The sequence below is a fragment of the Pongo pygmaeus genome, chromosome 12 (assembly GCF_028885625.2).
Source record: "Pongo pygmaeus isolate AG05252 chromosome 12, NHGRI_mPonPyg2-v2.0_pri, whole genome shotgun sequence".
Taxonomy (NCBI): Eukaryota; Metazoa; Chordata; class Mammalia; order Primates; family Hominidae; genus Pongo; species Pongo pygmaeus.
The window spans coordinates 47,473,421-47,488,288 of record NC_072385.2 but is presented as its reverse complement, the minus strand read 5'-3'; the positions used below and the strand labels follow the sequence as shown (position 1 = coordinate 47,488,288).

At 53.5% G+C, this 14,868-nt stretch overlaps 1 protein-coding gene across 4 annotated transcripts in view; it reads left to right on the top strand.

Moving 5' to 3' along the window:
* ATOH8 (atonal bHLH transcription factor 8) overlaps positions 1-14,868 on the top strand; it is a 38,039-nt gene that overhangs the window by 14,580 nt on the left and 8,591 nt on the right. Inside the window, exon 3 of one of the 4 annotated variants that reach the window (XM_063649313.1) lies at positions 1,779-1,839. The exons of the other annotated variants lie outside the window; for them this stretch is intronic. Coding sequence (XP_063505383.1) covers positions 1,779-1,790 — 12 coding nt within the window. The 3' untranslated portion in view covers positions 1,791-1,839. Of the gene's footprint in view, positions 1-1,778; positions 1,840-14,868 lie in introns of those variants that run through there. 4 annotated transcript variants of the gene reach the window in all.

Here is a 14,868-nt window from a genome sequence, read left to right as displayed (position 1 = left end):
CCTACCCCAATGAGCCATGCTTGCCACTCCATGTGTCTGTGGCTGTGGAAGCCTGCCTGGTAAAGGAATTCCTGACAAGGTGCATGGTGGCCCATAGCTTCACAGTCACCCTCCTGGCAACTCAGTTGCATGTTAACTGGGGTTTAAAGCCTTAGGGTAGAGGACTGCTGACGGGCCTGTCAGGCAGGGTTGCAGAAGCCTGGGAGCAAAAATCTGGACCAAAGGCTGTGAGGCCGCAAGCAGATGCCTGCTGTAGCAGCTGTGATGGCAGTGGTCATCGCTGGTGTGATTGGTGGCCATTTGAACTGTCCCATGCAGGGACTGCTTCCTCAGAGCTAATGTGTCCAAAAGAGGCTGGGCGACCCTCCTTCAAGATGCCCACTTGGGAGGTTGAGCTCAGTGTCCTCTGAGGTCCCTCGCACCCCGAGGAGCTGCACTGTGGGTCCAGGTCAGCATTAAGACTGAGATTTAAAGGGCACTCAGCTCCCCCTCCAAGCCCAGGTGCATCCTTCCACCCATCTCAGCCCTTCTCGGCAGGGGGTGGGGAACCTGCATTCCTTGGCCAGTGAATCCTCCCCTTCTGGCCCTCACAGATCATGACTTTGAGGATTTGGAGCCCCATTTGGAAGCCCCAGTAGTGCAGAGGCCCATGTCAGAGGCCGCCCAGCAGAGAGACGGGCGGGAGGCCTGGAAGGACTCTGGGGAGTTCAGTTCTGACTCCGGCTGCAGCCGGAGATAATGCACGTTAAGCACCTGGCTCTGGGCCACGTTTCCACAGCTCCTGTTTTTAAAGCAGCAACTCCTGGGAGCTTCTGAGGAGGAGGAGGGGAAAGAGGAAGACAAGGAGGAGGCAGAACTGTTCTTCCACACCTGGGCTGGGTGGGCCACCCCAGATCTATGGAATAGGAAAGCACTGATTTTGCACAAACCAGGGCATCGTCTTCTAATGATTTTAAGCCATCAAGTAGTATAATAATAACTACAACAACAGCTACTCAAATTGATAGCATGTTTTGAGCCCTGGCAATAAATGGCCAGTAAGTTCCTGCCCTCAAGTTGCTCAAAGGCCCTGGTTTTGCATGGGAGACAAGACGAACCAGAAAGTGCTGAGTTGAGTGCTGTACCAGAGGCTTAGCCAGCAAGCTAGACCCCCCTGGGTGGTGTGCCTGCAGCCGTGTGTGCCAGTTCCGGGAAGGCAGGGTCTGCAGGGCTGGGAGGTTTGCTCCTGGCCCTGTGGGTAGTCTGAAGCCAGAGGTGGCAATTAAGCCAGTGCAGCTTCATGAGATCTGTGTCCTCCCTCTTTTCCTTGCTGCTTTCTGGGGACAGGAGGTAGGTCCTAGTATGGCCTGGGTCCCCTTTGGAAGAACGTCTTGGGTGCAGACCCCTGTAGCTTCGGTGCCAGGGACAAGATGAAGGCATATTGGATTTTGTCGGGTGAAGGGGGTTAGGTGTGAGCTGAGGGTGTGTAGGAGGGGCCCCCTTCTGTCTGAGCCCAGGCCTCGGACAGGATCCCTGGGTGCCAGCCCCTTCTGTGGACTGTGGGAGGCGGAGTCTCCAGAGCCGCACCCTGTCTGGATTCAGTTCCACCTATGGCCCCTAGGGTGCCCACCAAGGGGCACTGTCCCAGCTTTGTTCCTACCTCCCATGTACATTGTCAGCCCTGCTAAGGCCTTGTCTCTGAAAAGTGAGGAGCTGTCATTAGTGATTTCTAAGGCCCTTGCCAAGCCCACCTCAATCCTCTTTCTGCTGAAATGACTGACCCCTGTGTTACTTCTCAGGGCATTTCATAGAGATTTGAAAGTCGCTCCTAGAGACTGTTGGGACCCCAGGGCAGTTTGCCCTGAGAATACTGGCAACATCTGATGTTCAGAGAGCGTGGATCGTGTGCCAGGCATGTGCTTGGTGCTTCCCGGGTATCACCTCGTGGGCTCCTCTCACCAACCCTTGAGGTGGGGGACTGGTGTTGCTCTGATGCACAGATGATGAGTCCGGGGCTGCCTGAGCGCAAGGAACTTGCCTAAGGTCACCTAACCATTAAGAGAGGTGTGTGCCCCCAGCTCCTACCGCTTCCCTGTCCTGCTTCTCACATGGGAGTGGGGTTGAGGGGAGGTTGGTGGCTCGCATCTCCAACCCCCCCTGCCCAGTTATTAAGTTAAATACCATCTGCTTTCAAAGCCCAAGGAGGCCATCTATGCTGGGGAAAAGGGGGGTGGGTGGGAAACCACCATCAAATTCCCAACTAGCCATAAAAATGGATGCAATTTATTTTTTCTGGCATTCCAATTACATAGACGTTTGTCGCCAGCTGTTTGTTCTAACACGGAGTATTCTCTCAGCTGCCGTTTCTCTTCTCCTATTTGACACTGTTAGGCCATAAGTCTGGCAGGGCCTGGGCTGGAGGGGTCATTGGCTGGGGAGCCTCCCAGGTGAGCTGAGCTGGCTTTCCCTGAACGCCAGCCTCTGAGGTTCCCCGGGTGGTCTCGAGGCGAGGCGCGGGGAAAGGCTGGGGTGCCGCTTCCTCCCTCTTTTCACACTCTCTGCCCCTTTCCTCCTCCTCTTTCTTTTTCCAAATTGCTCCCCACCCTCAACATGCGCTCCCAGGCCCCACCCTTCTCCTCAACACAATGAGAATGAATGAAAACTCAGGATCTCTGACCTAGGGAGAAAAACCAGCTGTTCCTGCTCAGAAAGTCTCTGAGATGTGGGAAGTCCCCTCTGATGCCCTAACTGACCACCCTGGTGAATGCAGAGAACCCCCTGGAGCACCTCTGAGCCAAGATTCCCCTCTGGAAGCCCCTGTGGAGGCTCAGTGGCCCTCGGGACACTGGAGAAGGGGTGTCTGTGTAGGGTGGGGGCTAACCCCAGAGAACGCTGTAGTTCCTTCTGGTGCTCTGTAGTGCTATCGTTTAAGGCACAGGAATGCACACTACGGCGGCCCTCAGCAAAACTGTGAAGTAGTCAAAGTGCAGAGCTTTGGGGCTGGAGACCTGGGTTTGAGTCCTGGCACTGTCACTTCTCGCTCTGTGGCCTTGGGCATGTTATTTGACCTCTCTGATCCCCAGTCCTCTCATCTGTAAAGCGAAAGCACACAAATCTGCCTTGCTGCCTTGCTGAAAGGATTAAACAAGACCCCATATGAGAAAGGGTGTGTTCCCGGTGAGTGCCAGAGAGGAAATCTCATGAATTTATAGCTACAAGGTAACAACTTAATTGGAACCCCAGGAAGGAACAGCTCAGAAAAGGGCAGTGCCAGAGTGGATGAATGACTGACCAGTCAAAAGGCAGATGGGGAAGGACCAACCTTTCTGAGTGAGAGATTCCTTCCTCTCTAGCACTTCAGCTCAAACCCCTGGTCCTGCAACCTTAGCGTGGGGTGCAGCCTGCAGCCCGTCCAGAAATCTTCGGATGTCAGAGTACAGGGAGTCATACCAAGAAATGTGCGTAACATGTGGTCATATAATAATGCTAATCAGCGGTGCAGCAGACCACTGCCACCACCAAGCACATCAACCATGTGGTGAGTGCCATTGTGTCCCCTAATGGGCATCCCACTCACATTATCTCTACCCCGTGTTATACTAACCCCAAAGTTGCGACCACTTCCCTCATTGCACAGATGGAAGACTGAGGCCAGGAGAAGGGCGTAACTTGCCTGGAGCTACATGGCCAGGAAGTGGCAGAGCTCAGTTTCCAACCTGTTTTATCTCTTTGGTTCTGAGTTCTGAGCTCTTCAGTCCTGAGGCCAGCCTGCTGCCTGAAGCTCGCACACTGCCCAGCACAGTGGCCTGTGCCCAGGATGCCCCCAGCAAGTGCCCGGTGCCGTGCCTTGCCCGGAGCAACAGCTCTTATGTAAGCAGCCCGGCTGCAGCGCGGCGCAGGCTCCATTTAGCTGTGGGGAGCCAAGAGCCCGCTGGTGGTGGCCCTGGTGGTGGCGAGGGGTGGGTTGGGCAGAGAGGTGTCATCAGCTGCGGGCACCCCCAGCTTTGCGCCGCCGGCGAGGACTGACACCAGGTTAAGTCGCCTGGCGGCCTTTGGCTGCAGCTGGGAGCGCGCCTGGTTCCCATTCGGGCGCTGTGGTTTTGATTAGCTGTTCTGCGAGGCGGGCCTGCTGGTGAGTCCATGGGAGCTCCGCTGGAACAGAGGGTCCCCCGCCCGGCCGCCACGGCCCCCCCTCCTGGCAGCCCCAGACTCCAGATGTTCCGAGCGCTCGCTGGGAAGGCCTGCTGGCGCCACGGAGGGCAGAGGGCAGGGAAAGCACGCGAGCTGGAAGCCCAAGCACTCAGTCACCACAGGCCTTGGCAGCCCGCCCAGCCCTCTGCTGGCACATTCCCCAGCTCTCCCCTGGCCATCTGTTCCCAAAAAACCCTTTCAGAGCCTCATCGTCACTCAGGATACAACAGCGCGAGCAGCTGGTTTGGAGGCAGCAGGGAAAACCGTGCAAAAGGTTCTTTGTGAGAGAGGAAACTCGCTTATGAATAACAGGACTGGACGCCATAAAAGTTGGCGGCTGGAATTCTTGTTTCTCAGGCGCCGCTGTTTTCTCTTGACTTTTTATCTCTGGTTTTTATTTTTTTCTCGTTTTCTTTTAATGTTGTTTCTTCCTCTTCTCACATCAGTTGTGACTTTTCTTCCTCCTCTGCGAGCCCGAAGGCCACCTCGTTAGTGCTCCTGACACTGCGGAACTTTTCTTTCTCAAGGCTGTTGTCACTGGGGATGGTTGGAAGTGACTATTTTCCTAAGAAAACAGCTGGAGGGGACATGGGAGCAAGAAGGTGCTTGGGAGGGCATGTCAGTGTTGAGGCTTAAAACAGGGAGTGCCATGGCAGAGTCATTCCGCCGTCACCCTGAATGAACCCCATGCGCACAGATGAGAACAATGTCTCCTCAGAGGGAGGGTCTGGGAGACCGGACACCATGCAGAGACCCCCATCAGCTCATCAGAGAGCTTCACGGAGATGTTCTGGGAGGACAGTCACATTCATAAATACCCTGGTGCCTCGGCCCTGCCGCTGACTGCAGCATGACATGAAGCCTTTTTTAAGAACTGGCTGCTGCCGCCAAAACCTTCTGGGAGATGTCTACCTGGAACCTGGGCACCTCCTGGGAGCAATCACTGGGTGGCCTGTCAGGGGCTGTGGGGTCCTGGGGCAGGGCCGGCAACTGGAAGCCAGCCCTGGGGAGGAAAGGAGAGAAGGGCAAGGCTAGGCTGCTTTCCTCACAGCCCCTGGACCCTGAGGGAGGAGCTGAGTCGGGCCTGGGGCTGCCATGTGTCAGACAGTGGTGATGTGATGGGGGTACACAGGTCAGGGGCAGGGTACTGGGAGTTTCCCCTTTCCTTTCTCAGTTCTTTGCACCCATTTTCCACGAGCTGCCTTCTCAGATCCAGAAGCCCCAGCAGCCCCTCACCCCAGCAGTGGAAAAAGCCCATCATTGACGCGGCTGTGGGTGGCCAGCTTTGAAAAAGCCTCACATTTGGGGCTTTGGAGGGCGTTTTGCATTTCATCTTTACACAGGCTCCTGCACCTCATTCCTCTTGCCCTCCTCTCGGCTTTCCTCCCACTTCCAGTTAGAGAGATGGCAGCTCTGGCAGGACCGAATATTGATGTTTATCACAGTTTTAGGGCCATTCATCTCACCATCTGAAGGGCTCGGCGCAGACCCACGGGATCCTCTCTCCTTGAGTGACCTCTGGGGGCAGGTATCTGGTTTGGATGCTGGAGCTGGTCCCTACTCTGCCCTTGGGGGCTGTGCGGCCGGGTGCTCAAGTGTTTTAACCTCAGGACCCTGATTAGTTATGAAGCTACCCCACCAGCTCCTGGGTCTGTTCACAGATCAGTGGCATAAAGGACATAATATTGTTTTGCAAAATTTGCTCTCCCTCCCGTGTCTCCTGCCCAAGAAGTTGGTCTTCATGGGGCCAAAGGCAAGGAGGACCTGAGGAAGGAAGAGGAATCACTGTCCCCAGCACCTGGTATGGCATGAAGTCAGCCTAGTGACCAGAAATTGCTTTTGAACTCTGAGGCTTCCAGAGGACAAGAGGAAGAGGAGGACAGGGCTGCCCTGCCCACTGCTCAGCCTTGAGCCCTGCACCTGGCACAGTGCGCGGCCTCAGAGGCTGTAAGCAGGCCCTGGCTCCCCACACCCCGTCCTTAAACAGGCCGTGCCCTTTCTACCTGCCCCAGCAGACCAGAAAGCAGCTTTCATGGGAAACAACAAACCTTCCTTGTGCTCTCAGGATAAGTGTTTCTAGAGGGCAAAGTCGGGAGCCATTCTCTCCTTTAACACCTTGCCACCTCTGCCCACAATTCACAGCTACCGGGGCCTGTCTTAGCTGCCCTGGCTGTCAGCCCCACCAGAGCCCCTCCTGGCTGCTCTGCTGAAAGCTGGTCAGACTGCCTCACTCCATCCCCTACTTAGCTCCCTAAGGCCTAGGGGGCTCCCTACAGGCCAAGGGATGAGGCCAGACTCAATAGGACACCTGATGGGCCCCCCAAGTGACCTGGCCCTGGCCGGTCACTCCCTATGTCCCAATTTACACCCCAGCAGCACAGAACTCCTCGCCCAAAGGGGCTATTTTTGGCCTCTGTGCTCATGCCATCCCTTCTGCCTGGAATGCCTTTCTCCGCTGTCTGTCTGGCTAACTCCTGCTCATTCTGGAAGGCTCAGCTCCTCCTGAAAGCCCTCCCTAACCCCAACCCCAGCTTCTTCCTCAGGGCGTCATAGCACAGGGATGCTTTTGGTCTAATTCAGGAGAGCATCATGTGGTATGCTTTTAAAGTAATGACTTAAAATGTTAGACAATATGAAACTCTATTATGTGATATATTAGATTTCGTGTCATTACATTGCATTGTATTATATTTTTAGGTGGTATGCTATGTGACACAGGATGCGATGTGATATTACATCCCATGACACTATGTTACACAGTGTTGGATTAAATGCCTGTGTCTCTGGCTAGACTGTGAGCCCCTTTCTCTTTGTGTCCCGTCTTCTGGCACATACTAGGGCCCCCAAATAATGACACACCATTCTTTCCACTGAAATTCACACTGCTAGGGCTGAATGTTCTTATGCTGATGGCAAGGGACATTCCCTTCTAGGGAAGGATTAACTAGGGGCTTTAGGACACAGCTAGGGAGATGCCCCTGGGCTCTCCTGTGCTCCAGTTGGGCTCACACCCTTGTTCCCTTGAATCTGCAAGGAAAGCATTGTGTTTCAAATAACAGAAACCCCTCAAGCAGCAGCTTAAGCTAACAGGGGCTGGCATTTTGCATAGTTCAGAAGTCGGCTGCTCCCTGGGATCCAAGAGTCCAGGCTTCTTTTGATCTTTGCCTCATGGCTGCAGAGTGGTTGCCACAGCACCGAGCTTTTCATCCTCAAGCTGCATCTACAGTCAGGGTAGGGGGCCATGCTAGGAAGAGTGTTTCTCCTCACCAGGGCAGTCAGTCTTGCCCAGACAGCCCCTCCCTTCCTCCAAAGGAAGATGTTCCCCTCAAACCCGAGAAAAACATCAAGGTCTGTCAGCTGGGAGGGCAGCAGAGAAAACAGCCACGTGGCTCGTGCCTGGAGGGTTGACTCTGATTTGTGACAAGGTGGTTTTCTTCCTGGGGAGCTGACCATTGTCATTACCTTAACCACAATGTCAGAGCCCCACTTCTTTGAGCTTGCCCAGTCCTCACCACAGCCCCACAAAGTGGGTATCACCAGCCCCATTTTCAGGTGACAGTGCTGAGGTTCACAGGAGTGAAATGACCTGACAAGGCCCCCAGCGACCTCGTTCCTGTGCACAGCACTTTACAGTTTGCAGAACCCTCTCACACCCATGATTTTCCTGAATCCTAGAACACGCTCCTGGGTCCACATTATTAAACATGAGAGTGAGATGAGGCAAAGTCGCCCAGGCTCAAGCAGCTGGGCAGGGCTGGGTGGGGCCTGGACAGGCTGAATCCAGGCCACCGCTGTCCTCTGTCCTCTGTTCTCTTAAAGGCGAGGGTGTGAGCTTCAGGGATTGCCTGGCGGCTTGGGGCCTGAGGCTTGGAGGCGTGGTGTGAGTCTCAGCTCAACCACTCAGGAGCTCCGTACCCTCAGCCACTTGCCTTCAACAAGCTTCACTTTCCTCATAAAATATGGATAAAACCAGGTGAGGAGTGTTTGAGGAAATGAGGGCTGTGAAAGCATTTTGTCAACTGGAGGCACAGCACTCAGAGAGGGTCACTGGAGGCCACTGCTGGCCCATCAGGAAGGTGGGCAGAGGGACTTCAGTGTCCCCTTCTCACGCAGTGACTTAGAGAATGTGCATGCATGCACACACGCAGGTGTGCTGGCGCGTCCATAGGCACCGTCTGTTGGGGTCCAGTGGAGGGCCTCCTGCATGGTGGGCCGATTTCCCACGCACATGGGAAGGGGGTACCCCCTGGAAGGCAGCTGGTTGTCTTCAAGGATTTCAAAATGCTCTCCCTGCACAGGGCCCAGGAGCCATTAAAGATGGACCCTCAGTGGCAGGGCAGGGCAGAGCCAGGCAGCTGGGCACATGGTGGGCAGCTCTGGGAGTGAGCCATGCGGAGCCCACCTGGAATCTGGAGAGCCGCGAATGGGCATTGCTGAGAGCTGTCTGTCCCCCTCTCAGCAGCTGTGCCTCCCGCCTTGCTTTCCTGCCAGCCCTGTTCCTGCCACCACCATGTACACATGAGTCCCTGCCACCACAGCCCACCCACCCCCTCCACATGCACACACAGGGGTTCTTCACTTGTTCAGTCTTTTTAGGTACATGAGTATTAAAAGATGAGTAAAACATGAAAGGCCCTGCCCTACACATCTACTTAAGAATAAATCGCCCTGGGTGTTTACTCTGTGTCAGGTACTGTTCTAGTGCTGGGGGCATTTTGGAGAATAAAACAGAGGCCCCGCCCTTCAGAACTCAGAGCTAAACTACAGAAAGGCTATGCATAAAAATTCAGAGGAGGGCCCCTCGGTACGGTCTTTGGAGCCCACTGCACTTAGTCTGCATACAGTTCTTACGAGCTTGACTCTCAGACCCCTCAGATCTGAACCTCAGAACAAAAACAGCCTATGAGGGCAGGGGTTGAGGTATCAGGTCGTGGAGCAGGTACAGAGATAGCACCCAGAATCAGCCAATGGCCTCATCGAGTAAGAAGAAATAGACACATGATAAAGAGCAAGGCCAGAGGCTCAGAAGGACCGAGAGGCTGGGGGCCCTCTTAGTGTCAGGGCAGAGAGCCGCAAGCCTCAGGGACCTTGGAATTGTGTGTGCACTGATGTTCATGGATTTGACCTTGAGTTGTCAAGAGGAAGCTAAAGTACATCCAGTAATGTCGGGCTGAGAATGCAGGGAAGTGCATCAGTTATTGGGAAAGGGCCCATCCGAGCTGTTTTGGCACAGACAACATGTGGCTTCCTTTCTCCAGGGAAGTCTGCTTCTGTGCAGGAGCCTGTTCTCCTAGGATGGCGGAGCTGGGAGGGCTGGGCTTCTCGTCTTGTTTTGTTCACTCTGGGATCCCCAGAGCCTCCAGTGGAGCCTGGCATGGTCTGAACGCTTGGTAAACATTTGCCGGATGAATGGAGCAATGGAAGCATGAGGTAAGGCGGTGTTTTCAGTTGTTTTCCACAAATACCGAAGGGGCAGCTCCTCTGTGCCCATACAGAGGGAGGCCCTGGTGATCTGAAGTGGAGACAAAGTTCCTGTCTTGAGTTGCTGATGGGTTAATGGGGTGGCTGGGGACCCTTCCTACCCCACCCCGATGGAGTCTCTGTGCTCCGACATGTAGCTACTAAGCACTGAGTGCTTGGCTTTGCAGCCATTGTGTTCTTTAATCTTCCTGACGAGCTCATGCGGTAGATACTATTATTACCATTTTATAGGTAAAGCAACTGAGGCACAGAGAGGTTAAGCATCTTGCTCAAGGCCATACACCTGGTAGAATGGGGAAGTCAGGATTCACAGAGGCCGTCTGGTGCCATAGCTGGCACATTTAACCACTGTGCTGGATTGTTTGCCAGTGAGTGTGCACACGTGCATACGTGCGTGTGTGTGTGTGCGTGTGTGGCAGTGAGTAAAGACCTCTAATCAGAGATGTCCCTACCCCCACCTGGATCCCTCGGTGGCACCAGCATCTCGCTAGGGGAGGGGCTTAGGGACAATGGAAGAGGCTAGGGGAGGTGTTCCTCATCTTAAAACTGCATTTGCGTGGAACGCACACTGTTTTTGCTGAAACCACTGGATTATTTGGGCTTCGCAAACGTCTCACGGCCTCTCCAAGCCATGGGTGCCCCAGTGGTCCTGAAGTATCCACAGCCGGGCTCCGTCCTGGGAGTCTCCTGGAGAAGCACTGTGATCTCTGCAAAGGCTTGCTGGCCAGCACTTTGGTGTGACTTGGCTTGTCTGGTTGGTGCCCATCAATCCCTGCTTTTACTTTGCGATAAGGACTGGGGAGGGGAGGCGCTTCGAGAGGCAGCAGGGTGATGGGAGCAGTTCCCAGTCCAGAAGGAGGCAGGCCTGACGGGGACCCTCCATTGTGGTCGGGGCATGTGAACTTACATGTCATGTGGGGGTGTCTGTGTAAGGATCATGAGTCAGGCCCACAGGGCAGGTGAAGAGCAGAGCCTTTCTCGCATGGCTGGGCCACCAGTCTGCCCATTGGTCTGCTCTCCACCAGCCTGGGTGCCTCCTCCAGCCTGAGTGGGCTGCCCCCTCCTGCTTGAGAGCCCCTCCAGCCTGGGTGCCTCCTCTAGCCTGGGTGCCCCCTCCAGCCTGGGTGCCCCCTTGAGCCTGGGTGCCTCTTCTGGCTCTGCAGTGCGGCCATGGGCCTTTTGAGCTGCTGGCATCTGGAAGAGCAGTGAAGCCAAGTGCAATGACCAGACAGCGTCGCAGGATGGAAGCAGATGGGAAGCTGCAGCAGCTGCCTGCAGCTTCGCCTGGGCCAGCTCGACCCTCACAGTGCCCCACGCTGGGGGTGAGCTGGGTTGGGGGCCAAGTAAGACAGATAGACTGATGGACGTGGAGAGAAAAACAAAGAAGAGGCCAAGGAAGAGTTGGCAGAGACACACAGGCAGAGCACAGAGAGGGAGACAGCTCGGCAGCCAGAGAGAGTGGCCTGCAGCCTGAGAAGGCGTCAGCATGGCATGGCTGCCCCTGCAGGCCCAGTGGGCTCCTCTAAGCTCTGGCCCTGGCCCTGGGGGTGCTGGGCCTCCCACTGCCAGCCACCTTCCCTTAGGCTCCAGGAGTTGAAGGCCAAGATTTTCTTAGAACCAAGGAGGTGACAGCTGGGTGGGTGGCTTGGGGACCTGCCGTTCCTGTTTGCCAGTGAGGAAACTGAGGTCTGTAGGGGTTAAGGGTCTACCTTGCTCTGCTGCATCCTAGCAGTGTGGCCTAGGGCAAGTGAGGTCACCACTCAGGCCTCCATTTCCTCATCTGCAACATGGGCGCAGCGGTAGGCACCTCCCAGGAATTGCAAAAGACAGTGCCTGCAAACAAGCATGGCACGGTGCCTGGCAAGGAGCCGCCGTCCGTAAATGGTGGCACTGAGCACTAATGCACTTGCTTCTGTTCCCAGGCCCTGGGAGGATGGGGTGCTGGTGGTGGAGGTGTGTGGGGTAGGTGAAGGGACCGTGGCAGTCACACCGACAACCATTCGTGGTGTAAGGGGATGTAGGAGGAATTGGGATAAAGAGCTTCGGGAGTTCAGAGGAGGCACCTGTTGTCCCCACCTTGCGGTGGGTGTGGGGCTGGTGGGGGTGAGAGCGTGGACGTGAGCAGGCCCTCATTGTCCTGGACTAGGGAGGCAGCAAGGACTCAACTGACAACCCCCAGCCCCAGCCCTGCACTTGTGGAACCTACATTCTAGTGGGTGGAAGTAACTCAAAGTAAGGGCCTGCAGCACTGTGGAGTACATGGTAGGTGCTCAATAAATGCTAGCCTAGGGTACCTGGGACCCAGCACCACCTCTAGCATCTTAGCACAGGAAGGGCTCCCCCAGATTACCTGCTGTCATCCTCAACATTGCCTGATGCAACGATTGTTTCTTACTGATAGGAAAGTTCTGCACGGCCTTGACTGACTCTGAGGTTTGAACACATCCACTGGCTTCAGTGAAGGAGGGGTTTGACCGCTGGCCCTACCTTGCTCCTGGCCTGGGGCCTGTGGGGCAGCTGTCTGCACAGCGCGGCTGAGGCCTGTGCCAGTCCCCTCCTTTCTGGTGACCAGCCTTGAGAAATACAGAAAGGACTGGGCGGAATCCGCAGCAGCAGCCAGCAACGGTGGTCCTCAGCTTTTCCCTAGAGTTAGACTGTAAGCTGCTGCAGTGCCTGGGACAGGACTGGCCCCTATTAGGAACTAATACATCTTTGCTGAATAAATGATTTTTTCTCCCCATTCTTGGCCCCCAGGCCAACTCTCCTGGCTCACTAAAGTCTCTGGCCATAACTGAAACTCTTAGACACTCAGGACCTTGAAGGGCCCTCCAGGCCCGGACACAGCACTATCCTCGGTTCATGCCATGTTCCCGCTCCCCGCAAATAGCAGCCAACTCCAACTGCTCATGAATTTCCTGCCTGTCACCCATGGTGCCCAGGCCAGGCAGGCAGGAGGTGCTGGAGGCCGACTGGTCCATACCTGCTTCCAGGTCCCTGGGGAGCTTGGAGGCCAGAAGCCCAGGCTTTGTGCCTGTGCCCAGAATAACCTCTGCAAAGCCTGGCCCTTGGAGAAGATATGAAAGCAGATCTGTCAAACGCAAGGATGTCCAGGCTTGAGTGTTAAAGAAAACACCAATGCAGCTTATGATGCAGCTTGTACAGCGTAATTCCACTTTTCGTAAAATACTGTATGTGAGTACACATATGCATGGGAATAGCATATGGGACAATAGTTAACCAAATGATATCAGTGGTTTGCTCTCCGTGGAGAGATTAAGGTGATTGAAACAATTTTCTTTCTGTTCACTCTTCTGTATTTTCTTTTTCTTTTTTTTGAGGCAGAGCACTTTGGGAGGCTGAGGTAGGCGGATCACTTGAGGTCAGGAGTTCAAGACTAGCCTGGCCAACATGGTGAAACCCCGTCTCTACTAAAAATACAAAAATTAACCGGGTGTGATTACATATGCTTGTAATCCCAGCTACTCGGGAGGCTGAGGCTGGAGAATCATTTGAACTCAAGAGGTGAAGGTTACCGTGAGCCAAGATCACGCCACTGTACTCCAGCCTGGGTGACAGAATAAGACTCTGACTGAAAAATAAATCAATAAAGATGAGGAAACTGACCAGGATGGTGTCTCACATCTGTAATCCTAGCACTTTGGGAGGCTGAGGCTGGAGGATCGCTTGAGCCCTTCAGTTTGAGACCAGCCTGGGCAACAAAGTGAGACTCCGTCTCTACAAAAGATGAAAAAAAAACTAGCCAGGTGTGGTGGCATGAGCCTGTGGTCCCAGGTATACAGGAGGCTGATTGGGGAGAATCACCTGAGCTTGGGAGGCTGAGGTGGCAGTGAGCTTTGTTTGCACCACTGCATTCCAACCTGGGCAACAGAGCAAGACTCTGTCTAAAAAAAATAAAAAATAAAAATAAATAAAAATAAAAAAGATGAGGAAACTGAGGCTTGGAGAGGTTAAGCATCCTGCTCAGGGCCCCCCAGCTGACTCTGGGGCCAAGATGAACCCCAGTAAGAATCAAGAGCAGCATTCAGAGGCAAACATGAAGCCCCATTTCTAGCCCACATACTGGTGTACTTAACAGTGAAAGGCAAACTAATACTGTGGTTTGTGAAAAATTCTCCTCCCATGCCATATCTGCTCTTTTTTTTCACCTTTTAGTTGGAAAATAACATTTGAAATCTGCCCTTTTTAGGAAAGACCAATTTAAAAAAAAAGTCAGGATTTCAACCCCATTGGAGGTTTATTCCTCCCTGCATGTAGAAGGCTGTATCAAAATTGCTTAAATACAAAAAATGTATAATTTGAAATAGTGGAAAATGGTTAAGTAGGTAAAGTGGGCATCATAGACTGACAATAAATGTAAAAGGTAAAATAAAGGCAGATAAAATCATTTTTTTAAATGCCCCAAAGTGGTAAAATTACCCTGCAATGGACAGAAGTGATCAGGAGAGGAAAACAATTAGAATTTTTTTTTTAAACTGGAAACGAACAAAAGCATAAAGGATGCTAAATTGTTCCAGGGTTCATAACAATTACCATAACTTCCCTGAAAGTATAGATAGACCCATTTACAAAAATGCTCAATGTTATATTTGAAATAGGAGAAATATCTTGCAATATATAAAGCCATAGTGAGTAAAATGCCTGTGACCGAAAGTAGCTATGATTGAGTCAACCAGTATTTATTTGTTGTTGTTGTTGTTGTTTTGAGATAGGGTCTCCAGAGTCTCCCTCTGACACCCAGGTTGGAGTGCAGTGGCATAATCTCAGCTCACTGCAACCTTTGCCTCCTGGGTTCAAGAGATCCTCCCACCTCAGCCTCTCAAGTAGCTGGGATTACAAGCACGCGCCACCACACCCAGCTAATTTTTGTATTTTTAGTAGAGATGGGGTTTTGCCATGTTGGCCAGGCTAGTCTTGAACTCCTGACCTCAACAGATCCTCCTGCTTTGGCCTCCCAAAGTGCTGGGATTACAGGCGTGACGCCTGGCCCAGTATTTACTGAGATACTGCTGTGTGTTAGACACTGTTCTGGGCGTTGGAGCTACAACAGCAAACAAAACAGGCCACGACCCTGCCCTCATGGAGCTGGCATTCTGACTATAAACAAGTGAACAGATAAAAAGATGATTTCTGCTTGTGATAAATGCTCCCACTTTGCCACACTGACCAAATCACCTTGCTCTGACTCAGCACGTCAGA